General features: G+C 48.1%; 1 protein-coding gene across 3 annotated transcripts in view; it reads right to left on the bottom strand.

The window, feature by feature from the left end:
- Positions 1-24660, bottom strand: part of MECOM (MDS1 and EVI1 complex locus) — a 244164-nt gene that overhangs the window by 28608 nt on the left and 190896 nt on the right. For 2 of the 3 annotated variants that reach the window (XM_050902462.1, XM_050902464.1), the window contains exons 4-8: positions 19881-20015; positions 9180-9282; positions 6707-6923; positions 3331-3478; positions 2130-2283 (exon numbers count right to left, since the gene is read on the bottom strand). In XM_050902462.1, the coding sequence (XP_050758419.1) occupies positions 2130-2283; positions 3331-3478; positions 6707-6923; positions 9180-9282; positions 19881-20015 (757 nt within the window). Of the gene's footprint in view, positions 1-2129; positions 2287-3330; positions 3479-6706; positions 6924-9179; positions 9283-19880; positions 20016-24660 lie in introns of all 3 variants that reach the window. The other variant, XM_050902463.1, reaches the window with a different exon arrangement.

The raw sequence follows: 24660 nt of genomic DNA, 5'->3' as shown, positions 1-24660 counted from the left end.
ATGGTTATCAACTTTAATTGCTTCCACATATCAAAGCAACAGAAGCTGGGTTTGATTTCTCCTATTACACCTTATTACATCCTTTAAATCTCAGCGCCATACTTTTAAGCAACTAACTTGTAAGGGGAGCTTCCCTCCTTGCAGCTTTTATTGCTCTACAGACCCCAGGTTTAACACAAACTCCCAATCTGGCTCCCAAATTGCAAAAATTCATCTCATGCCTACGCACACTCTGTACCGCGATTGTCTCTGGACCCCAAATTAGCCAGCAGTTAAGTTTGCATATTTTCTGCTTATTAAAAAAATTACTGTAAGTACTATTTTGAATATGTTCAGTCTATTATGGCATGTGGTTTCTATTTGGAGAGGCTGGAGATTTTGTGAAGGCAGTGAGTAATTACCTTAGTGTTGGTGAGTTTTCACTCAAGCTTGGGTGGTGTACTGTAATAAGAGACAGTTGCCATAAACAGACTGGTACGAGTAAATCATGGTGTGTGGCCTTCTGGTGGAAAACACATATCTCCTTTAGGTGACCCTACCTCCCTCCCATTGCTCGGCAAAGCCTACCAAACATGTGGTCTCCAAACCCTTTTGTTCTGCAATTACATGGCTGTTATTCATAGGTTGCTCAATGGGTTTTCATCCCTCACACTGTACATATGAAGAATACCAGTTGCTGTTTTGATTTATCAGAATAAATAGTAACAAAGAGCATTTGAGAGATTATTTCATTTATGAGAGGTGCCACTTATAGACTTTTACGTAGGGCATTGCAACAGGACCATCTGAAGACTCCCTACCTAGCCAGAAGTTACTGTTTTCTAATAATTATAATCTCTCAGTGTAGTTACTTAACCTGTAATCAGGTTTAAAAACCATTAATGATATTTATTATTGGATCTAGTTATACATTTTCTCATTGAAGAAGCCCAAACCAAAAGTATTATCTAACCCAATGGCAGGTATACAGATTTGCACAAATGAGTCTTTCAAGCCAATTCCTCTCTTGAGGAATTATCTTAGTGTGCGGCCACCGCTTTGTCCAAGGGTGGTGTTGATATTTTGGTAAATTATTGTTGAGAGCAGCAAAAGACTAAGAACTTTAGTGGACAAGTAGGGAGGGTGGTCACAAGGTGCCTTTCAAGCCATAGCAGGTGCCTGAAAAGACTGTGGTGGAGATAGCACTACGAAGAACAATATTCTTAAATATTTTCTGCCTCTGCTTCCCTGGTGAAAGGGAGAGAAAGCAACCTGCAACGTTACCATGCACCCAGCTTCCCCATCTCCTAGCAGGATCTGGCTCAGCAGTAAACACAACCCGTGAGACTTTGAGGATCCGATTTACAGGCCAGTACAGAGTCAGGCCCACATACGAGGCAAGTTTTATTGCTGGAGCAGCTGTTGGCGAAGATCTAATAGCTCAACTCAATACTTACATTCGGGGCATGCAAAGGAGCCTCACGGAGGGTGGCAAGCTCCTCCGACTGAAATTCACTGCCTCTGAGGTTTATTTTCCAACTCCAGCAAAAGTCATGGCATCTGCTGTGGAGACTCTGTGGCCCAAAATTAACTCCTAAAGCAAAGCAGCCTTCCAGGTACTGCTGGCTCTGCCTAATTCCCAGCATGTCCCGACTGTGGTGGCAGCCGCTGCCACCCTCCCCTGCCCACCCTGGCACTGCCACCTCCTTCCCCGTGCCAGCACTAACGCAGGGCCGGATCCAGCACAGGGTGCAGCACACGGGGCTGCTGCTGGTGCAGAGGAGCAGCAAGGAGAGCAGCCAGCTTGGTGCAGTGCAAAGCAATAAGGCTGCAGCCGCCGAGCCTGGCCCCGGCTCCTTCTTGCTAAATCTCGCTCCCCACTTGCTCTTTGCATCTGTGCATGGAGGAATATCCCAAGGACAACAGGTACATTTATACAGCATACTGTGTCTGTCTGAAAAGGAAAATCGTATGAAAATAACACTTCGCTTTGGACTACGAGTTACCCAGAACTCATTTAATAACTCACAGCCCCCATGAAACCGGTGGGAAATTCAAAGGGAGCACAACACAACCTCCTGCTTCCAGATTACGCTGCTTTACGACAAAAGAAATAACACTTAACCAAAGACGTTTAGTTGAAGACTTACATATAAAAGGTTTGACACTGCTGTGGATGTGTTTATGCTGTTTGAGGCCTGAAGAAGTGGCAAAGGTTTTGCCACACTCTGGACAAGCGTGAGCACGAGCCCCAACATGCTGGGAACGAATATGCCTCTGAAGGTTGCTGGGGTCCGTGAAAACCTGCTAGGAAATGAGTACTGATTAACCAAGAAACTTGACTGCCGAAGAAGCCAGTTATTACAAGAGTCTTTTAAAATTCAAACATTGGAGCTATTTGGGAGTATTTAAGATTAAAAACCTCGCTAATGGGCGTCAAGGGGAGCTGTGCCTGCAGGATGGGGCCTCAGTTTCCCAGGATCAGCCAAGTATTTGGTGGATCTGTTAACCCCTTTGCAGCCCCTGCAGCAGATGCATTTGACCCTGCCATTAGAAATTGTGCTTTTGAGGTCAGGGGCTTCACAGAAAACAAGTCAAAATGTGGCTGCTTGAAACCTCTAAGCATTACTGCAATAGAAATACTTTATAGCAACAACTGAGTGCATGACAGTGAGAAATCCTGTACACGACACAGTCCTAGCACCCAGGGCTTGGTCGCATCTTATGAGCGTCAGCTCAATATAAAATTCCCAATATTGCAGCAAATCCACTTAAAAACAAGAACGTCCTCATGCAAAAGGCCCAAGCTTTGGGAATCTGATAGAAAGCAATGCAGAGCACCACATCCTATAAGAATAATCTACACAGCAAGCCTGGTGCTGGGAAGTGATAGAGATGCTCTAGAGATGAGATAGTTCCGCTCACTAGGCACGGCTGGGGCCCATCGCTATTTCTTATTTTGATTTATATTGCAGTAGTGTCCTGAAGTTTCTGGTCGCAACGGCTGGCGCACAGCCTAGGGAACGCATCCGCCCTGCATTTCCCCGGGGTTTCTTGCCCCTCAGTGATCCTCTGACACCCCACCAGTTCTCGCAAGGCGCCAAGCCCTGAGCTCGGGGATGCTCAGCATCCTGCATCAGCGCTCATTTCAGACTCCACAGCCATTTCCAAATCAAAAGGGGTAGAAAAATAACATATTTATAAAGTAGAAGTGTAAACCCTTGAGAAACCGTCTGGAGCACGGCAGAAGCCCTACGCCCTCCTGCATCCCCACCCCAGGCATCCCTGCTTCCATGCTCCCGTGCATCCAGCAGCACAAGAAGCGCCAGGCAGCCTACAAATTCACTGTACCTTGGCACAGTTTTCACACTCGTAGTGCTTCCCGCTGTCGTGCGACATTTGGTGACGTATCAAGTTGGACTTCCAGTTAAAAGCTTTGGGGCACTGGTCACACTTGTACTCCCTCTCCTCGCTGTGCGACAGCATGTGCTTCTCCAGGCTGCAGAAACAGGAACAGGGCTCAGTGAGGTCCCGCACACACACGTGGGTTTATCAGGGGTTTATAGGAAGAGGAGACAGCAGAGCACACAATTACAGCAAGAAAATAAAAAAAGCCCCAAAGGCCGAATCCTGACAGAGCCAAGTCCTTTGAGTAGCAGGCTCACCCCGGCCAGGAGGCAGAACATCCTCCTCCCTACCAGAATAACACATCCTCTCATGTTTTGCCAGGCCACTTGCAAATGCTGCAGGAGATGCTGCTGCCATCGCTCCCTAAGGAGATTAATTCATACACCTCTCAGTATTTCACTCTGGTAATTCTTCCCTGCAGTCTGAATTATTTCTACTTTATGACTTTCCCTCTAAACACACCTTGGATCCCACCACCTGACCTAACTCCACTCCTTTGATGGGAGTCAATTTTTCTTACAGCAGGAATAGATGAGGAATAACTCCACTGGAGCAGGACAGGATGAGCGCAAGAAGCCTCTAAATACGGTACACTACGACTGAAGTTATACTTGATTATTATTATTATTAACTGCGTTCAATTGCATAGCTGTTTATTCATTCATTTCTTAGCAGTTTATTCAGTCTATTAGTAGGGTATTCAATCTCCACTAATTTCTGTTGCACATCTTTGAATTCATTTTCGTCTCTGAATTTTCTGAATTCCTGTTTTATTATTCATTTGTAGCAAATATATATTTTTAAACACCTGTATTGCTTGGTCACATACAGCGTCGTAACTCACACTATTGCTTGAGGAAAGATCACTACATAACATAAGAGTGGGTTCACAGAAAAGCCACTGGAAACTGGGATTTTTAGCCTGGGATGCCAAACCGGATCAATCTTTCCTCACGTGAAGCTCCCACTGATCTCTGCTGAATCAGTGGACAAAACCTGCTGGGTTTACAGTCTCATTTGGGTTGTGCAGCCCAAACAGCAACCTCCATTCTCAGCCACAGGTAATGGAAATGCTTTCACCCTGTGCATGCTCTTTACTTCTACGCCTCTCAGTCTCCTTCCTTCGGGGAAAAAAAAATATTCTGGCTTCCCCTCCTAATACTTCTAGAACAATTGACTCCATCATGCACTGGTAAACAAATTTGCTGTAAGACCTAGAGAGACTCTTGTCTCTGGCTCTGGCACCAGCTCCCGGATGCCAGCCACCGCTAGGTGATCTGCCATCAGCACTGGGCAGTCCTGGCCCCCCAGATCTCCATCTTCCTGCTCAGCTTTCTCCATTTTAATTACGCACACCCTCAAGCATGGCTCATTCGCGCCTTTTGTTTTATATAGTCTGGATATAGCACACTTCGGTACTTTTTTGCTGTGAACTGTCTTTGTGGTGTATTAGCCTTTCAATAATTCAAGAGTTCGGAGAATGACTGCATTCTCTCTCATTTTTCACTCTTTCTCACAGTACTGCCCATCTATTTATGATGACTCGTTCTTTGTTTTCTGCCCTTTCTCTTCAATATTTAATATTTTAAGCTAAATTTACATTTCCTCAATGATTCCCATATGTTAGATATCGTCCTCTGGTTCGCAGGCAGAAAAGAACTTTCACACCGAATAACTCACAACGTGGAAAAATGTTACAGTCCAGACTCCCACCTCACCCACGCTGCTGCAACCCTTTCAACTTGATCTACCTACATCAGCCCTTTGAATCAATCACTCAGATGATTGAAAATTAGACACGCGGAGCCGCCTACTGCTCAACATCAGCCGGTGAATAAGACCTTGAGCCTGTACAAATTCCCACTTAGCGGGGTTGACCCAGTCCACGGGGAGCAATGTTTGGCACATCATGTTTTAATTTCGGTGTCACTAATTTTGCGGAAGCGTAAGGATCAGGTCATACGATACACTGATCTGAGACCCCCCGCGTGATGCCGAGCCACCTCCGCTCCGTCAAGAGGAGCTAAGGAGCGTCTGTGTTTTGGGAGAGAGGGCTCCGTCTTGCAGAACCAGCACCTGAAGCATCCAGGAGCAGTTGTCCAAAGGGGCTAACCCTGGGTGTGCACAAAGCCGTGCTAACCTCTGACAGACACCACAACATCCTGAATCACGGACTAGTAAATATTTCTATGAAAAATATGAACACACAAAATACTCTAAATTGACAAGTCAATATTTAAGGGGCATATGACTATTAAGCAATGCAAATAAATACACTGCTGTCCCTAAAAGGGCAGTTAATAGTCACTTAGGTTGTGCCCACACAACGTGGAAAGGAAAGAAGACACTGTGGGAGTGTGGGAGCTGTGCTACAGACTCTGGCTGAAAGCAAGAGATACTGGCCCAGATCTGCTGCTGCTATAAACCAGCTCCCTAAGAAATGCACTGCCTCATCACAGTGGAGGATCTGGCCTAGGCTTTTGCTATTGAGATATCTCAGCATTACTGTCAAATGTTGGCTGCGGTCAACCTTCCCCCGGTCCTGAAAGCATTAAGATGTCAATCTGCGAGGGATGTGCTGCAGAAGCTCCTGCGTACTCTCAATATCTTTCAGTAATTTGCAAAATTTGCTGTAATCTGCATGGCAATACAGTATTTTAAGCAGCCACAAAAACTATAGTGACAGGAAATATGTAAATGACCTTCAGCATATAAAAGTCATACTTTCTATTTACATTCTATGCATATTTCAGGTACATATGCACACAGGTCTACCTCTTTAAACAGACAGATATATATAAGAAAAAGATGAACTCCAGTGTTTCAAGACAGTACAGCTATAAATATAATATATAGACATATACATATTAACATTTAGAACCTGCCTCTGGCATAGCTTGTTGGCAAAGAAAAAATTGGTAACATCAGTGAACACCACTCGGAGATGTTCTAAGTTATTACTACCTAAAAATAAGGAGCCCAGACCTTAGTTGATCTGAACTACAATCACTCCTCTGATTTCACTGCAACCAGCCCAATTCATGCCAGCTAAAGATCTGATTATCAGAAGATCCAGTTCTTAATTTAAGGTCCCCACTAAGGACTTCAGTACAAGGACCAAATTTCTGATTTATTGAGACTCCATTACTTTCTATGCGGTAAAACACCAACCGGCACAGAAGTCTTATTCATCTTCATCTTTGGTTTGTATAGAAGATGAAGGTATCAGATTCTGCCCTGGCTGATGCCCTGCATGATCTGACTTGAAGACATTACAGAATTTGCCTCATTCAATCCCATTTTAAGCATCTACTCCTACCTTTGTAAGTCTGGGAAGACTTGATCACACTCTTTACACTCCTGGATTTCATGCACGTCCTGAAGGTCATTCTCATTCTCAAGCTTTTTCTGGAAGTCCTCCTCCACCATGGAGAAGGCGGAGTGAGGTGTGCTGCAGGGGAACTTCTGGTGGTCTACAAGCTCAGCCTTGGACTCAAAGAGCTGGTCGCAGTCCTCGCAGCGATACTGGCGCTCCTCTGGAAGACAAAGGGGTTGGGCACCGGGAGACCGCATCAGTTTTCAGTCATTTTTAACTACCATCCCGTCATGAGTTCGATGACAGTGTGGTTGAATAAATGGCTATTCAGTGAAAAAGAACCTCAAAAGAAATAAGGATGCCTTAGAACGCTTTATAATAATGCTTTAATTCTACAATATATGACAGTGCAATACTACCTGTTCACTGCCTGGGTGACATCCAATAGGGATCCCTAACACTGGCTTAGGACAAAAGTCAGTGCGTTCATATACTATCCCAAATGGGGATATACAGGGTCTAAGCTGGATAACCAGTGGAGGCTGCCAGTCTCTGCATTTCTGAATGAAGGAGACTGACTTAGACACGAACATCAGCATCTAAAATAGCCAAAAGGGTGTTTTATAGAGTTTTTAAAAGTCTCTTCATTTAAATTAGCGTCCTTCTGCAGTACCCAACCCTGTTCAAAGTAAGCTAGAGACACATGAAATTGGGGTAATGAAGACAGGGGGCCTTCCTTTAAATTCCATAAAATTGGTCACAGTGTGTTTCTTACTGAAAACGAGTGTAGAAGATCCCTAGAGTGTCACTTTGGAGTGAGTACTGCATTCCATTAATTAGTAAGTCCTGCAAAAGAATAGATTCGCTGAAGAAAATCCCAAAAAGCAAACTTGGAGAAGAGCATCCCATGGTATTTTTTTCTGCTGGTTTTTCTACTGATGGTCTATACGAGGAGCCAGATGCCCTGGTTTGGTTCCAGTGTTACCTGCCCTGCAGATATAAATGCCCTGGGGCTCTGAGTCAGAAAGGCACTGAGGAGTCTGGCTGAAATCTCAAATGTATGTAGTTGGTTGCTACTTGACAGCCGAGTTGATCCAGAGAAAGCATCATAGGGCTCTGTTGTCCGCTGTCCACGAGCAATACTTTGGCTCAGTCCGCTTCTAAATTAGCCCTGTGAGACATATTCCTGTGTGTGACTGCAGGGATTTCCTCTGGTGTCATTTATACAATAGCTACTTGACCACAGGGACTAGGCATGGAAAACACTATGCTTGAAAAGGGGGACATCTTTAGTAATAACTAAACAAAGTTATCACTATGGAAAAAAAACCACCAAATCCAAAACCAAATTAGAATGAATGAATGATCTCCACCTTTTTCTTAAGAGAACAAAAGATACTGCTCTAAAAGTACAGGCAGCTGTAAGAAAGCGCAGCCCTTGATACCTCCTGCCCTGGGAAAACCTCTGTGTACTGTCCCTGAATCCCTGAGAATTTGTAAAATGTCTACATTGGTGTAAACTGCAACCTAATGGGCATCAAGCAGATATCCTACACCCAGTCCCCGCTGTGGCTGTACAACCCACTGCCCGACGGGCAGCAGAGCAAAAGGAGCTTTTGGAGGTGGGGGACAAATCTGAGCAACAGCTCAGGAGTTTCAGACCCAGAATCTGTGCGTCGGATGAGTAACGAATGAGCGCGAGAAGGAAGAACGGCCCAAATGTTCTCACAAGTGACAGCAACATTAACGACCTGAGATTTCAAGACGACAGAATAACAGTTGTTCAGCTAAGTGACAAAAAATAATCTATAATCAGGGTCCATACAGGTCCTGCAGGTTCAGCACAGCCTAGAGATAAGGACATGGACTCTTGTTCTCCTTTTGCAATACCCACAAAATGATCAAGTCTCAATCTTGAAGCCTTACTACTGCCCTCAGTTACATCTGCAGACCTCTGTTTCTGCCAGGGAGGTTCAACTAAGTGAGGGTAAAACCTGAACGACATCAGGAGTTGCAGGGATGCAATGCTGAGAAATAATCGACTATGCAAACTAGAGCTTTCCAGATTAGCAGGTAGAAAATGCAACATCGAATGAAGCAACATTCAGTTGCATTCAAATGCAACACTGAATGAAGCCACACTCCTGGTTGGACCAGGCTGGAGTGATGGAGAGATGAAGAAAATAAACAGAGAACCCCCCATGCCAGCATTGGCATCACTTTTGAGAGCAGACTCACCCTTCAGAGGGACTGAAGGACTTGCGATAATAATAGACTAGTTTATTCACTGAACAGCTTTTCAGAGAACCAGGAGGGCAGAAGATAGACAAATACAACCATGGTCCAGCTCTCCTCCCTGGCTGCAGTGAAGTCATCCCAGATTTCAAAAGGATTCCAACAGAGGAGAAAGCTCCCTAATTTTTTGCTTAATTTTAATGATACTTTCTATTAGATTAGACGGTAAGAAGAGGCTAACCGTGAATGTCCGGAGCCATTGTTTCATGTGAATAATCTTCACTCTTCATGAACAGTAAGAGCTCCTCTCCTGGTTCAATATCTGCTACCACTCTGTAGAATATCTGCAAAAAAAAAAAAAAAAAAAGAGAAAGCAATGTGACTACCACAACAGGCAAAGAGGTATAAACCACTGCCGGTGAGTATTACAGGATCGAAACTGCATGGCCAGACCCTGCCCTGGCATGGGTGCTGGCTGCCGTTTGCTGGAGAGGTGCCGACTTCGACTACGGCAGGTCTGCTCCTTCCAGCCCCAAAGCTGTTGGTGCTTTGGGTTCTGTGAGGATAAAAAGGACGATTGCTTTCAACAGCCTCTGCTGCAAAACGAGCTGCGTGATGACGGCAAATATCACCAGCAATTTCCGTGCTTAGTTATACCAAACCCATGTACAAAGTAGCCATAAAACGCATCCCTGAGTGATCCACGTAAGGGAGATAACTCCTGTTGCACTGGGAAAAGGTACTAAAACAGGCCTGAGAAGATGTTGCTGATTAAACCATAGACATCCAGCCCCTCATTTCAATCATCTAAGCAGTCTAGAAAGCTGTGAGGTGAGGGATTATACAAACCAGCGCACCAGGTTACTCCTTAGCTTCAAACGGGAATTGAAGAAAAAGTCAGTCCCGGATGAAGAAACACCGTGAGCAGCCAAAGCTGCTGGTGGTGACCCCGGCCGGTGGCATCTGGTCCCCTTGTACAGGTGACATCAGGCTCCGGGCCCCGGGAAGGAGCCCGTCGGGGAAGCAGGAGGCTGCGGGGGGACGAAGGGGCCACGCTCCCTTGGGTCCGTGCACCCAGACCAAGCACACGCCGGCACCGCGAGGCTCTGCCGAAAGGAAATTCCCAAAATCCATCTGGCTGCTTTCTGTCTCAGCAGGAAATGTGAAGAGCACTAAAAAGCTCCACAAAGCAGCTCAAATAAATATTAGTAACTTCCTCAGGCCTTCTTAAACAAAAACACATGACAGCTATGTTTCCTACGCTAAAAAATGATGCCTTTGCGTTTTCTTGGACTAATGTATTTTTAACGGTTTCGCTCTCAAACTCTTAACTGTCAATACTCATTTCAGTGCATTAGGAGAAAGGCAGAAAATCACCTCCACTGTTTAAAGGCAGACAGATGCATTTGTCGCAAGGTAGGTACGGGTATCTAGAGATGTGTGGGTCTTTTCCTTGCCCAGTCACACATGAACCATCACCCATCGGGTCGCCCGGCAGCTGAGCACATACCGATGTCCTCCAGGAGGTGGCCGTATAGCCTAATCGTTTCTTTGTGCACAAGCAGCCTTTGCCCGCAGATATGGGCTAAATACCTAAAAATAATGAACTAAGATGCATTTCCGCAGATTTGTTTTCTTTTCTTCGCCTTGTCCCCAAAACCGCTCTGGATGAGGCGTGCAGAGGAGCGGCGGTGAAGGCTGCCGGGGCCAGCTCGTCCCACCGCCCTGGTGCTCGCCCCTCTCCAGGTGCCAGAAGCGCTGGCAAAACACATCCCCGTGCCACAACCCCCTGCTTATGGCCAATTTTCCCCATAAAAGCCAGGAGAAGGAGTTTATGGGCAGCCTGACCTGCCCAGGCTGCACCTCCCTCCTCTTCCACACCACCCTGGTTGAACCGTCAGCCGGATCTGCTTGGGCTTGCCATTTTTACCCCTTGTCGAGGGGATTTTGAACTCCATCGAGTATTCTGGAGGGCGCAAGGGGCCAGGAGAGCCGTGGCAGGGTCTCGTGCATGTCTCTTCACGCAGCCAGGTGAATGCCTGGTACCACAATCCCCTCCGGAGCCGATGCCGCCATCGGTGCTGAAGGACGCGGGACTGCTGCGTGGGCTTCGGCGTGCTGGGAATGCGACTGGGGCAACACAACTCATTTGATCAAAGGCCGAAACACATTTAAGTGAAGCCAGCTTTTAACTCCCACAAATAAATCTGATGTCAGCGCCGCATCCAGTGAATATTTGCTTTAAGCGATACTTGGTTTTCCATTTATTAAGATAAATGTATTGAAAACTGGCTTTTTTCTTCCAGAAGTATAATGGCCTCCACACATCTGAAAGGGAAGCTGCAGTCCGATCTATGGAAGCTAAGCCTGGTTGCCGGCTGGCTTTGGGTGGAAATAATATGTGTATGGCATTGCACACTGACCGGAGAGTCTTCTGCAGACCTCCCTGCTGCAACAGCACCCATCTCCTGCTTGGGGTGGGAGCAGGATCAGGCCCACCCTGCAGCCAGGTGGGACCTCCACCATCTCAGAGGGACCGTGCCAAAGCTCCTGCTCTGCCCAGGACAGCTCTGCCCAGGACTTGCCTCGGTGCTCCCGGGTTTTGTGTCACAGTCGGTTAAACTCAGCTGTTCTTCTGAGGTCAGCGGTGCATCCACACCAAGGAGCGAACAAAAACCACAGCGAAGCCTTCTCCAGTATTTTTCCTCTCCCATCAAAGGTATTTTGATAGACCTTTTCACCTCTCGTCGCAAAGTGAGGACACATGGACCATACACGGGCATAAAGAGGGTCTTGTCCGCAAAGCGCTGCGCTGGGGTGTATCGCTTCTCTTTGGGAAGCCCTGGTACGATGCAGCACCTTTCTTGCAGCTGTGGGACAAATCCCTAACCAGCGTGTAAACTCTGCAGCCAACTGTCCTGTCTGCGTTGGTATTCGAAAATATTAGAGATGATTAAGCTACCCATCAGAAACTACCTGGCCAGCCTTTCTGTACCTCAGCAGGGAGACGAGAGAGAGTATGCCCAAAATCTCCATGTTTTAGGTTGAGTGATGTTTCTTTATTTTGCATCTCAGAACTAACAACCTCCAAAACAAGGTCCAAGCGACAGATTTCCAGCTCTAGCATTTTCACATTATTATTACTATTAAAATACTACCTTTAATTATTATTAAAAATAGGTTTTTAAATTTCTGTATGTACAAAAAAACCCCACCTGCACTAACAGTTTATATACCAGATTATGCTCCAGTGAGGATCTAAAATAAGACATATTGAACTTTAAACCAAAATGATCCTGCAGGTAAATTGAATCTGATTTTAAGAGCTGTCCTTATTACTTCATGTGACAAGCTTTTTTCTCACTTTTCCCACCTAAAACCTCCTGGAATTATCCTGCCTGAGAAAAAGCGAGAAGCTAACTGTGGAAATGAACCACGCTGCCCGAGTTTTTAGGCAGCAGCAGCCTACTGAGGGCAGACGGCGTAGGGGTCCTGCAAGCCCCCAGATGGGAAAGCTCATAAATTACACCCCAGCCCTGCAGGTCCCCTCCTGGCTGCCCTTGTTTTGCAACAACAGCAACCTCTACCGCAGGCAGTATTTTTTGCATTAGGAAATGCAAATGTAGAATAAATGGACTTTTCAACTGCAAAGCTTGAAGAGTTCTTGGACGCAGTCCCGACTCTACTGTAATTAATGAAAGGTTTTAATTTTCTGACTATCACCGCTTCAGCCTACCAAGCCCGTTTCGTTACCCGACTTTCTCGGGTTAACCTGCACTCACGACACGCGAGCGCGCACCAGTCTGCCTCGAGAAGTATAGGAAGAGCTGCTGCACGGCAGAGGAGCGACCGGGAGGGGGGAAAAAAAAAGTAAAAGCAAAGTCCAGATGCGCATTTCACATGCCCTGGGATCAGCGGTGTGTGACTGCAGTTTATATAGGAAGAGCAAAATCGGATCCAGATCTGGAAACACTTTCAAAGTTCAGGGGGTCTGAGGTGGGGAGAAGCTGGGGGAGGCCTAACTCATCAGTCCTCTGTGCCTGCCTACACCGCAGGTCATATATTTATGCTACCGAGCAGAAATAAAAGCTCCCAAACTGCAAAGCCGTAAAGGGAAAGGGGAGGGGAAAAAAAAAGGAACACACACAATTTACTTTTAAATGGATGAATAAGGCCTCATTGTTATGAATCCCAGTTTACTTTTCCTGGTCAGGCACTTGAAATTTTATTTATGCTTAATAGACTGCATTTGGCATGTGTAAAGATGACAGAAGTGTGAATTATGAACGACCTTCAACCTATTCAGGAAGTTGTAATAATTGAAATAATAGCGAAAACGCACTCCCCGCGAGCTCGGCCCGGGGCCGCGTGCTCAGCCACCGCCGCCCACACGCTTTGAAGTACCCGGGCCATCCCGCCTGCCCCGGCGAGACCCGCACCGCTCTGTCTGAACCCTCCCTCCGCTCCCACCCACCGTGCCCTCCAGCCCCCAGGAAGGTTTAACCGAAGGATGCCGGTTTGGGGGGAAAAAGTGACACTTCAGCGATGAGTGTGAGCAAAGGCACCAGCTGCTACACATGCATCTGTCGTGCTCAGTCCCAAAGAGGAGCTCTATTCCGTTGCATCCAACTGAACCCTTTACTCCTGTGTATACAAGAGCTTTGGAAAACATTGCATGTGGCCCAGTGCTGCCTGGGAAATTCAGATTTTAGGGCAGGCGAGAGATGCTGCTCAGCGTCGGTGCTGTTTGTACTTTAACCCTCCAGGCGATGTATCAAACTCACAGCTAGCACCACAGGGGAAAGCACCGAGTGACTTCGTCCTGCACCACGCTGGTGCAAGCGGGAGGACCGAGCGGAGGACCCACTCTGCGTGGGATGGTGGGAAGAAACAGGAGACCCCCAGTGAAAGCCTGGTGAAGCCCACCAGCGCCCGCAGAGCCCTGCACTGCTGCTCCTGTGCCAACATCCAGCACCCGACGGGCTACCGGCCTCCGCCACATGCCATGGGTACATCTACCCTGAGCAAGGCACCAGCCCCGTCTCCCGGCCACCTTTGGAGGCTCTGGTGCACCGGAGGGGAGCATGCCCCAAGCTGGGGCAGGAAAGCGAGCGCCCGGAGAGGCGGCGTGCACGCTGCCAACTGGCATTCGCCTCCGCGCTGCTTTGGAGCATGAGTGGAACTTGCCTGAAAAGCAAAACAAATTAAATGTCCAAAACTAATCATAAGCGTTATGTTCAAGGAGCTCGATCAAAATCAGGATTTATGCCCGCCAGAAAAATGAGAAGGACGAACGGACACATAACCTCACGACGAGCCATAATTAAGCATTTGAGGGGAAAAAAAGAAAGAAGAAGGTCCAAACGGCAAAGCTTCAATTTTAGCTCCTGTGATGAACAACTTCTGCAGCTGGAGAACTGTGTGATGAAACGCGAGCCAGGTTCTTCTTACCATACTCAAACAAATGATAAATTGAAATGAACTAGAGTTTTTTCAAGGGCGAACGTAGAGGAGTCCTTCCCGAGCGCTGTATCGGGCCCAAAAAAAACTTCAGCAAAAATCCACAGGCGAAACTCAGCAAGTGCCTGCGTGCAAGCGGCTGCGGGGGCACGGGTGGGAGCCCAGCAGGGAGGAGAAGACCCTGCCGAGATGGTGGGGGAGCACCGCAGCATCTCAGCACCAGGCCTGCGAACCCCTTCCTTCCTCGTTTCCAAAATGCCCCAAAACTGCCAAAGCAGATCAAGCAGGAGGGGCTGGAGCGAGGTAACAGGAATTTCTCTCCTGAAGTGGTACAAGGAGTCCCCATTTTTTCACCTTCTAAGGTTAAAGGCAACTCCTGCTCCCCCAAAGCGAGGAGGGAGCTGCAGGATGTCCCTCCGCAGGGCACCCTCTTCAGCATCTCGGGGGCTGCAGGCCACCTCCCCAGTGACACTCATGTCGTCTTCCATTGTAGGTGAACTTCAGCCTCTGTGAAAGCCCCGGGTCTGGGTGCGGGGCTGCCACATCCAGCTGAGCTGCTCTGGCCCTGCAAAATCTCCTGCTCGGGGGTCGCAGACCACTGACACCAGACCACAGCTTCTGTGTGTCCACCCGTTCTCCTGAGGCGACCTCACCACACAGTTGTCTTCTAACATCCCACCTTCATTCACGGTGACACAAAGTGTCAAGTGAGTTGCAGCCTTGTCCTGGCTCTGTGGACATCTATAATCCTCTATACGCTTTCTGGCAAGCATACGAGTATGATTTGACAGCTCTCATCACAAAAAAGGCATTTTTGTTTAGAGATGACGTGCCTTACTGCTTTTATGAAACATGAATCGTCAATAAAAGGCTTATCACTTTGCAGAAATGGCAACAACTAGTTGCCAGTTTTGGTTCTAAACTATTTCTTTTAGGTCACGTCAGGACAGGCTAACACCGAGAGCAGTAACACCACCAGTGCGTTAAGATCCAGGTAACGCAGGCGGACGTAAAGACCGGGCAGGAGTTTCACCCACAGCCTCAGCTCTAACTGCAATAAGTGGAAAATCACCACCGATGAGCTCCGCGTTCCACCAGCCCTAAGCTAACGCAACCCCGCTCCACTGGAGACAGATTTTCAGTGGGAGCTGGATTAAGCTTTATTTACTTAATAAACTAATAACTCATAGGAAGAATCATGGCAGAATAGGGCCCCGTATGAGCTCAGCGTGCCTGTGCCCTCCTGACCCACAACAGCCAAAACCTTAATTTCACTCTTTGACAACAAAGCCTCAAAACTATTCCTTAAATACACAACTTTTGCAGGTGGCTGTGTGTCCAGGGCTGCTGGAGGAGCCTCTGCCGTTTTCTGCCTGCAAGCTGCTTGCCACGGAGCGGGGGCAGCGGCAGTAAAATCTGAAACATGAAGCTGTGTCTGCAGATTAAAAAAGTTTGTAAAACCTGTAAGATGTGATCAGATCTGGTGAAACCTACAGCAGTAGGTTCACTCGTGTAAGTTTATATCACTCACATTGTTAAGAGCGTAATACTACTGGTTTTTCTCCCATTGCAGTGGCAGATACTTGAGTATAAGGAAACAAAAAAAACCACACAAAAAAAAGAACCCCAAAAACCTATTTCAGCACACACAGCAAACCGAAATCTCAGTAAACTGATCTTGAGCCACTTTTGAGTTTTCCATGGAAAAACCAAAGAGAATCTTCAGGAGCTGCTTTGCTGAGGGGGAAGAGACCTGGAAGCTCAGAGCAGTTTTACAGCATTATGTGGCTCTATCACTGTCAGAGCTCTGCAAGCAATAAGCAAGATAAAAACAATATTCAGGAGTTTTAACTTAAACTGCTAACAACTACATTTCTTAAAAGAAAAAAAAAAGTATTTTTTATAGCTTGAAGGTGACCGTGATCCCAGCCTGAAAATGTGCCTGGAACATGTGACAGCCCCTGACGTGCCATTACTATAGTCACTGCTGTATTTGCAACTGCACTTTCATTAACATATATATTTAAAAATAATGCTTTTGCTGGGATGACAGTGCTGCCAGAAAGCCTAACAGGGCTAATCATTCTGAAGTCATTAAAAAGTTGAACTAATGTTATCATGTTTAACGATAACCGAGGGGAGTCGTCCAAGTTAGCAGAAACTGGTATTGAATCCTAACTGACTCTGAACTGAAAAAACGCATTCCAGGGCAATAACAGTGACAAGACTCTCTGCAGCTCTGCACACACTGTAGTCTCGTTGGAGAAAGGAAAAAATGAGAGCGCCCTGTTTGTGGAATTTTATTATTCATATACATCTTGAATTACATACGTTCAGGTTAGATTGGGTACAACAGGAGATAATAGGAAGACAGCAAAGAGAAATCCTACATCAACCTTGTTTGAAATAAAAAAAAAAACCCAACAAAAATGCAGCTTTTAAACCCTACTCCACCTCCAATCAAATGAAACATGAGTTGCATCCAGCCTGCATGTTTTGACTGCATCCCACCATTATCGAGCTGTTCATCTTAGCAAAGCTCATTTATACAATCATAAGAAAGAGCCCAGGCCTTTTGTAAAGTTGATCCTAAGTGATGAAACCTAACCTCAACCGTGAGTCAGGGGGTGGGGTGGTATGTCTCTGAAAAAACTCCAATAGAGAAAATAACAAAAAATGTTTTTCTTTCACTCTTTTTGTTAAATACAGAAGGTAGAGCTTACTAGAGCAACTAGATTACACGTCGCCCCGAGATTCATCTAAATCCTGCCTCAAGCAGTCTGGGAATCATACCTGTCTGTCAGTCAAGCTTGAATTTAGTAGCATAAACTTGTGGGCAGCATGAGGCTGGAAGCGCTGGCAGGATCTTTTACCTTTTCAGGTACAGCCCAATGTTTGCTTGTGAATTTTACAGATGAGTTGAAGCAATTAGAGGTGAACAATTACTGCCGATCGAGTGTCTGTGCCTCGGGAGCGAGCAGTGTCTCTCGCAGTGGGGATGCTCCCCGTGCTATGAGGGCTGCTGAGGTGCTTCTTATTCCCGGGAGAACCGGGGGGAACCGGGGTGCCCCCCCCCACCCCTGCACCCAGCACTGGCTGCACCTCCAGCTGAGCTGGGGCCTCCTGTCCCAGCTGGGCTGCATCGCCCCTGTCCTCCAGCTCTAGCTGCAACCACTGATACACTTCCTCGGGCTTCACCTTTTTTTCTTTTTTTTTCCCTTCCCCATCCCCCCCTTTTTTTTCTTTTTTTTCCTTTTTTCCCCCCTTTTTTCCTAGGAGCTACAGAGGCAGAGTGTCCCAAAGGCAGCCCCACGCAGTCTATACACAGGCACATATGCACGCTCAGTCCTGACTTGCATTTGTCACTCCTTGTACACGCACACGTTTGGCCATGTAATGTCCATTTCCCAGTTTGCCTTCCTATTATATTTTATATTACCTCTGGTGAGCTTGTGCCAGAAGAAAGCAGAAGGAGGAGCTGTTAGAAAGGCTTTTTTGCTTTAAGATTCGAGAGCACATTTTTAGCATTAACTTTTTAGGCTCTGGTCATAAAATGTTGGAGTACGCGTACGATTTTGTGGGTAAATGTGCAGCGTTTCCAGAGGGCCAAATGAACAACAATCTCGTGCTGACAGTGCCCAGCTCACAACACGCTACTTGAAAGACAACCAATTCTTAATTTGCAAATCTCAGCAACAATAAGCTATAAAAATATGGAATTATGAACAGCACGATACTGTGCAAAATAAATAACAAGTCTCCAGTGAATGAAAGAAATTATTGGCAGCAGTACAGCCACCATTACCAAATGTCAGAAATGTAAACACTAAAAAAAGGGAAAGTTAAAAGCGCCATAACTTTCCTTCCAAAAACGTCAAAACGCTGGTGCGTGTCTGTGTCGCAGAGGTAGATGCTGATGTTTCAGCCTAGCGTGTGTTTTCACTTGCAGATCACCAATACCGACGCAAAGACAGTAAGTTGCTTTGACCAATGCACGTGATTCTACTTCTAATCTTTCCTATCTATGCCAGCTCTTATTAAACATAAAATATTTGAATTTGCTGTTTCAATTAATCTATATAGTTTCCTTGTTGTATCACTGTTCCATAAATGCTCTGCACTGAGAGAATTTATCATTTTTCAGCGTAAAGCATATTTCAACTTGGAAAATGTATTTTGCATTTACTAATAATCTTTATGGTTTCTTTAGTTAAACCAGCTGCTATATAAAAAAGAAATTATATCTCAGTCGGCTGGCTCATTCTGTGTTACATGTGCTCAGGGCTAAACTGTAAAAGTTGAAAATTCAAAAAAATCTTCTCTCATAGTTTCTGAAAAAGTTATTTAAACCGGTTTTCATCAACTATCTCACGTGAGTGAAATACATAATGCTGTGCTGGAAATAGCAGGCTGTCTCACATTCATTTCCTATACGTAAGGAATTTGATTAGAAAGATTTCTAATTGAAGCTTTGTATCTGGTTGTGATTCTTCTTTCAATACTGTCAAGGCAATTAAATCAGCTAAAGATAATCTGTAACATTCATCTGATGCAGTTAATTAAGTGGTGAAAAACGAAACACTGATTAAATGAATCAAATCCTATGTTGCAGGTAGCAAAGTTTAAATTGGAAACAAGAATTCACAAGCAGTTATTGCTTTGCTATTTTAGATATTTTACTTTAAAGAAGTATAGCTTTCTTAACCTAACTTCACCTATTAAAATAGTTCACAATGGCATGTATTATCCACAGACTAAAGCGAACCTTGATTTAAGAAACGCCTAATAACTTATCAGTATAATTGAAAACAAAATGCTTCATTGCGTCCTTCCTCTGCCTATCCCAGCCTTTCTTCCAACGCACAAGGATAAATAACGTTTCAGCCCAACAAAGAGTGGATTTAAGTGCAATAAATGAAAAGAAAAAGAAAACCACTGAAGATCCTGGTTCAGCATACAAGTATTACGAGTTCCAGCAAAGTGTACGGGAAGGCATAATAACATTCATGCACGTGTGCATTCAAATCCAAAGCCCCATACATGCAACTACATTGGTAGCATTATCAGTTTTGTGTCTTCCCCTCCACTCTTTCCATTAATTTCACACTACAGCTTCTGATCAACTCAATCGGTTTAACGTAGCAATCCAAATGGACTGGAACAGGAGCCAGAAAATGATGCTAATTCAAAATCAGCAAATACTGGCTTTGTATTCCTAAGAAAGCGGACCCAATTTTTATCAGGTATAACATTAAAAAAATAATTATTTATGAATTGAACAACAATGCAGAAAAATAGAAAATTCATATTATCTATAGCCCATAATCAAAATTATTCTATTCTGCATTTCACATCTGTGCCTTATCTTTTGCCATAACAACAAACAGGCCAAAATCTGTTGTGAATTGCTGTTTTTTTTTTTTTTCCATTGACACCTTAAAGTTCCTTAAAAAAGTAAGTCCAGAAAGTGAACACCACATACCTGATCACTTATCTGACATGCAACAAGGTTGTGCTGATCGTAGCATCCAGCAAACTTGATATATTTGAGCCAGTTTCCTACATCTGGTTGACTGGCATCTATGCAGAACTTCACATTGCAAAACTCATCCAAGATCTAAAAGGAAGAATATGAAAGAGTAAATCTTTCTGTCGCTGTCTGGGCATACTAATCAAAACATAAATCACAGGCTTCCAGATAAACAAACGGACAATAATAATAATATAGGTACGTTTATTCAGAAATACACTCTTCTAGTGAGATTGGTTTTTTTTTTAGGAACGGTCAGAATACGTACACAATAATAAAAGGACAAAAAATGTACTGAAAAATGTCTCGACAAATGTTTGCGTGTAATCAAGACGTTGTCTAATTATTGCTAAGAAACACTATGTTAATTTAAGAGGGATCTGATCTTCTATGCATTCAACAGTGACTATGTTTGAAATTATGATTTTAATTAAATATGATTCTGCCAGGGAATATAACAAAAATTATTAAAATAGGTGGTGTTGGCTTCATTTGAGGTTTCTGTTTTGTTTCAGGATTTACGTTGTTTGCAGCACCCACTTAGCCTTTTCGGATTTGTTGCTCTGAACCAAACTTTATTTGGTAGGCAGAGTTATTTATCTTGTTTTAATATTATGCTTCCCAAACAGCCCTTCTGTGCAACACTCAAATCACTCCCCTTAATTGAAGCAAATAATAGAACTCCCTATGCTAAACTAAAGAAAATAAATGAAAAACAATGTAAACACTCATGCAAAACATGGCAGTATTCAATACATACCAATAAATGGTTCCAATTATGCAGACAATAAACAAATAAAATGAGATTGCTTGTGGACAAGCTAAAGAGGATGTTCTATTCTAATATTGTGACAAATTACTAATCATTACATATGACTGAATATCATTATTTATTTGCAAGCTTTACCACCGGCCTATCCTAAACTTTCCACAGCATCCCAGTGAGCTCACTGCCACATTTGTAACTTCTCCGGCTTGGCACCGGCAGCAAACCACCCGATTTTATTACAAAAAAAAAAACCTGAAAACACACGCCCCAAACGAAAAGCAAAGGGAGAGGGAGGTTGTTTCCCCGATGGGAAACGTTTGTATTCACGTCCAGCCCCAGAGCACTTCTGGCCTCCGAGCTGAATGGACGGGAACCCCGGCATTGTGTATCATTTAGTTAATGAAAACCCACGGAAGTTTCCTATCAAGGGCTCACAATATAGCCTAAGCCCGCTCACGTTCATTAATTAAACGAGCCCCGCGGAAAGCTGCTCTCCCCGCGGGGGCGGCGGGGCCCGGGGGCAGCCCAGGTACGGCGGGCGCTGCCCGGGTCACCGCCCCCAGCCCCGCCGCCCCCCCGGGTGCCAGGATCAGGCCCGGCGGGGGCGGCGGGGGGGGGGAAGGACACGACACGACGAGGGGGGACGAGTGCGTGGTTGCCCGCCCGGGGCCGCGGAGCACTGCCCCGCGACAGCCGGCTTTCCCCTCTCCTCCCAAGGAGCGTTCCCCACCCCCCCCTCCAAAAAAAAAGGAGGAAAAACCTAAGCCCAAACCCCCGCCACCCCAAATCCCGGCGGGGCCCAGCGGAGCCGCGAGCGCCCCGCGGCCGCGCAAGGCGAGTTCCATCCCCCGCGGGCGCGCACGCTGCCCCGCCGCCCGCACCTCTGGTTATTTTTTGGAAGGTGGGCATTTAATTTTCCCTTTCAAAACAACCCCCTCTCTGCTCTAAGAAGGGGAGGGGGGGCCCTCACCCCCCCCACCACCCCCCCACCCCCCGGGGGCGGTGGAGGAGGGTCTGCCCGGGGGCCGGCGGCGCGGCGGGCACCGACGGGGCAGGGCGGCCCCGTCCCGCGGGGCCGTGGGCAGCGCCGCCGCCGCGCTCGCCGCTCTTACCTTGTGTCGCCGGGAGCCTGCGGGGGCAGGGAGGGGGGGGGGAGAGGGAAAAATATCCTTCAGGCGGCTGGAAGCAACATCTTGGCGTCAAACGCGGGCGGAGGCCGCGGCCGTCGGGGTCCGGGGCTGCGGCGGGCGCTGCGCGGGCGCGGCGCGCTCCACCATTTGTCGGGGGGCGGCGGGGGCCCGGAGCGCCGGGCGGGGAGGCCGGGAGGGGGCTGCCGGCCCCGGAGGGCTCAGCGGCGGCGGGGCTCGGCGGGTTTCTGCCGGCTTGCCATCACCTTCCCCTTTCGGCCCCTCCTGGTCTTATCGGCTGGCTTGTTGTGTGTGTGTGTGTGCAAAGAAAGTTATCGGGAGAAGGGGGGAGTAAAGGAAAGGGGGAAAAAAAAAAAAAAACAACCAAAACCAACCCAAAACCCACACAACCCTCTTTAAGGGGGGAGAAAAAAAAAAAAGAAAAACAACAACAACAAAAAACCCGCCGCACACCGCTCAACAAAACAAACTTCTTTCACTTCTCCGCCGGGGATGGGAGAAAAGTGTGCGTGCGTGGGCGGGCGGGCGGGCGGCTCTCCCCCTCCCCACCCCCGCAGCCTGCCCGCGGCGCTTCTTCCCCGCCGCACCCCCGGGCAGCGCCCGGCCCGGCCCTACCCGCCCCCCCCCCCCTCCCCGCCCACCCCGTCGGGTCCTGCCAGCCCGCCGCTCCCCTTTCGGGCACTGTCTCTTTAAAGCGGGGCAGCCCCGGCCGCGCCGGCGGCCGCCCCCCCCACCCCCTCCACGGCCCCCCCGTCCCGGGCGGCAGCGGCGCTCCCGGCGCGCTTAAAGCGACAGCGGCCCCGCGGCCGGGGGTCACCGCCAGGTCGCGGAGGAGCGGCCCCGCCGCGGGGGCTCACCGGCAGCCCGCGGGGGCGGCCTTCCCCCCCCCCCCCCCCGGCCGCATCCCCCGCCCGGGGCCGGCGGGGGGCTGCCGCGGCCGTGCGCGCTGCCTCGGGCCCTCGCCGCTCGCCTCTATTTATACGCCGGCCGTTCCCGTTCCCGTCCCCGTCCCCGTCCCCGCCGCTCGTCCCCCGCTCCCCGCAGCCGGGAGCGCCGTCGCGGCGACCCCGCAGCGGGACTGCGGCGACCGTGGAGCCGCGCCGCGCTCGCCCCGACGGCTTCTCCCGGCGCTCCAGGAGCCAGCGCGCCCGGCTCGTTATCCGAGTTACTCTCGTCATCGCCGTCACTGTGGTTATTAATAATCATTTTTAATGAAATGCAACTTTTTTTTTTTTTCCCCGGCCAATTTCCCGGCGACCCCGTTTGGTGCCGGCGCTTCCTAAACGATTTTTTTTTTTTTTTTCTTCTTTATTTATTTGGTAACGAATCCCATGAATGGAGCCGGCGGGAGGCTGGGCTCTGCCTGCCGGCGGGGGCAGCGGCGGCGACCGGGCCCGCTCCCACCCGCGGGGCGGCCGCAGCCCCCGCCGGCTCCGGGGCTCTCCCGGCTTCGCCAAACGGCCCCGAAATCCCACCGCCACGCAAAGCCCCAAACCGGCCCGCAAAGTTTAGCACCGTCCGGGCTAACTACGGCAAGATACACGTATATATGTGTATTTTGGGGGACGAGAGCGGGGGAAAAAGAAAAAAAAAAAAGAGGGCTGAACTGTATCTTTTATTGCACGATCCAGAAGTGCCACCCACTTTCTTCTTTTTTTTTTTTTTTTTTAAGTGCAGATATATTTCTCAGACTAAAAGTCGATTTTTCTTTCCCGGGGGGCCGGAGAGGGGGCCGGGGAAGGAGGGCAGGGGGAGGGCGAGAAGCCGGGTGACAAGAGATGATGATTAATTCGTCTCAGCGGCCTGTTATCTGTGACATTGAACTGTTATTTCAGATAATAGCTATTGTTCGAGGCGGGGAGGGGAGAGAGAAGGTGAAAAAAAAAAAACAACCCGCACGCAGTAGTGGTAGGTAGGACAGGAAAAAAAATAAAAATAAAAAAAATCCTTTGTCAATAACCTCAAAAAACCCGGTGGGAGATTCCCATAGCACCCGGGCCTGAGAACCGCGCCGCCCGCCCGGTTTGCCGGACCATTGATTTCCTGCCCTCCCTCCGCTCGCCCATTGTTGGAGCTTTTTTTCCCCTTATTATTATTTTTTTTCTCTCTCTCTCTCTTTTTTTTTTTTTTTTTAATTTAGCCATAAATTGGACCGGCTCGAGCTATGAGCTGTTCTATTTTCTTCCTGTCAGGATGAGGGATTTGTTTTATGATGCATTGTGTATTAAATACAAGTAATCTGGGAAACTGATTGCTCGAGCCCATAGGCCTGATCAGAGGCCCCGATAGGAGCCGGAGCCCCCCCCCCCCCCCCCCCCCCCAACCGGCTTTGCCACAAAGGGAGGAAACGCCGGTGGATAAACAAAAGGGCCTCCCGGTACCGGCAAAGCGGGGCCGGCCGGCACCGGGCTGCTGTCGCCGCCAAGGGGCCGCCCGCGGCCGCTAGGTGGCGCTCGCCGCCGGGACACGGGCCGGGGCCGCCGCGGGACGCGCCCGGAGCGGGGCCGGGGCCGGGGCCGGGGCCGGGGCCGGAGCAAGGGCGGGCGGTGCACAGCTGCGGGCCCGCCGCTGTCCGTTTTTGGGGGGAAACCCCCCCCCCCCATTTCTGGTAATTCCCCTTCATGCACCGCTCCCGGCGGCTCGGTTGTACCCCAGCCGGGTGGAGGGGAGGGCGGCCGGAGGAGGAGGAGGAAGAGAAGGAGGAGGAGGAGGAGGAGGAGGGGGAGGAAGGCACATGCCCCCGAGCCGGAGGGGTTCGTGGCGGGGCGCGGCGAGAGGCGCTGGGCAGCGCGGGAGGCGGGGGGGGGGTGGTCGA

The sequence above is a fragment of the Gymnogyps californianus genome, chromosome 10 (assembly GCF_018139145.2).
Source record: "Gymnogyps californianus isolate 813 chromosome 10, ASM1813914v2, whole genome shotgun sequence".
Taxonomy (NCBI): Eukaryota; Metazoa; Chordata; class Aves; order Accipitriformes; family Cathartidae; genus Gymnogyps; species Gymnogyps californianus.
Note: the sequence above shows the minus strand (reverse complement) of the source record. Positions and strands in the feature narration are given on the sequence as shown.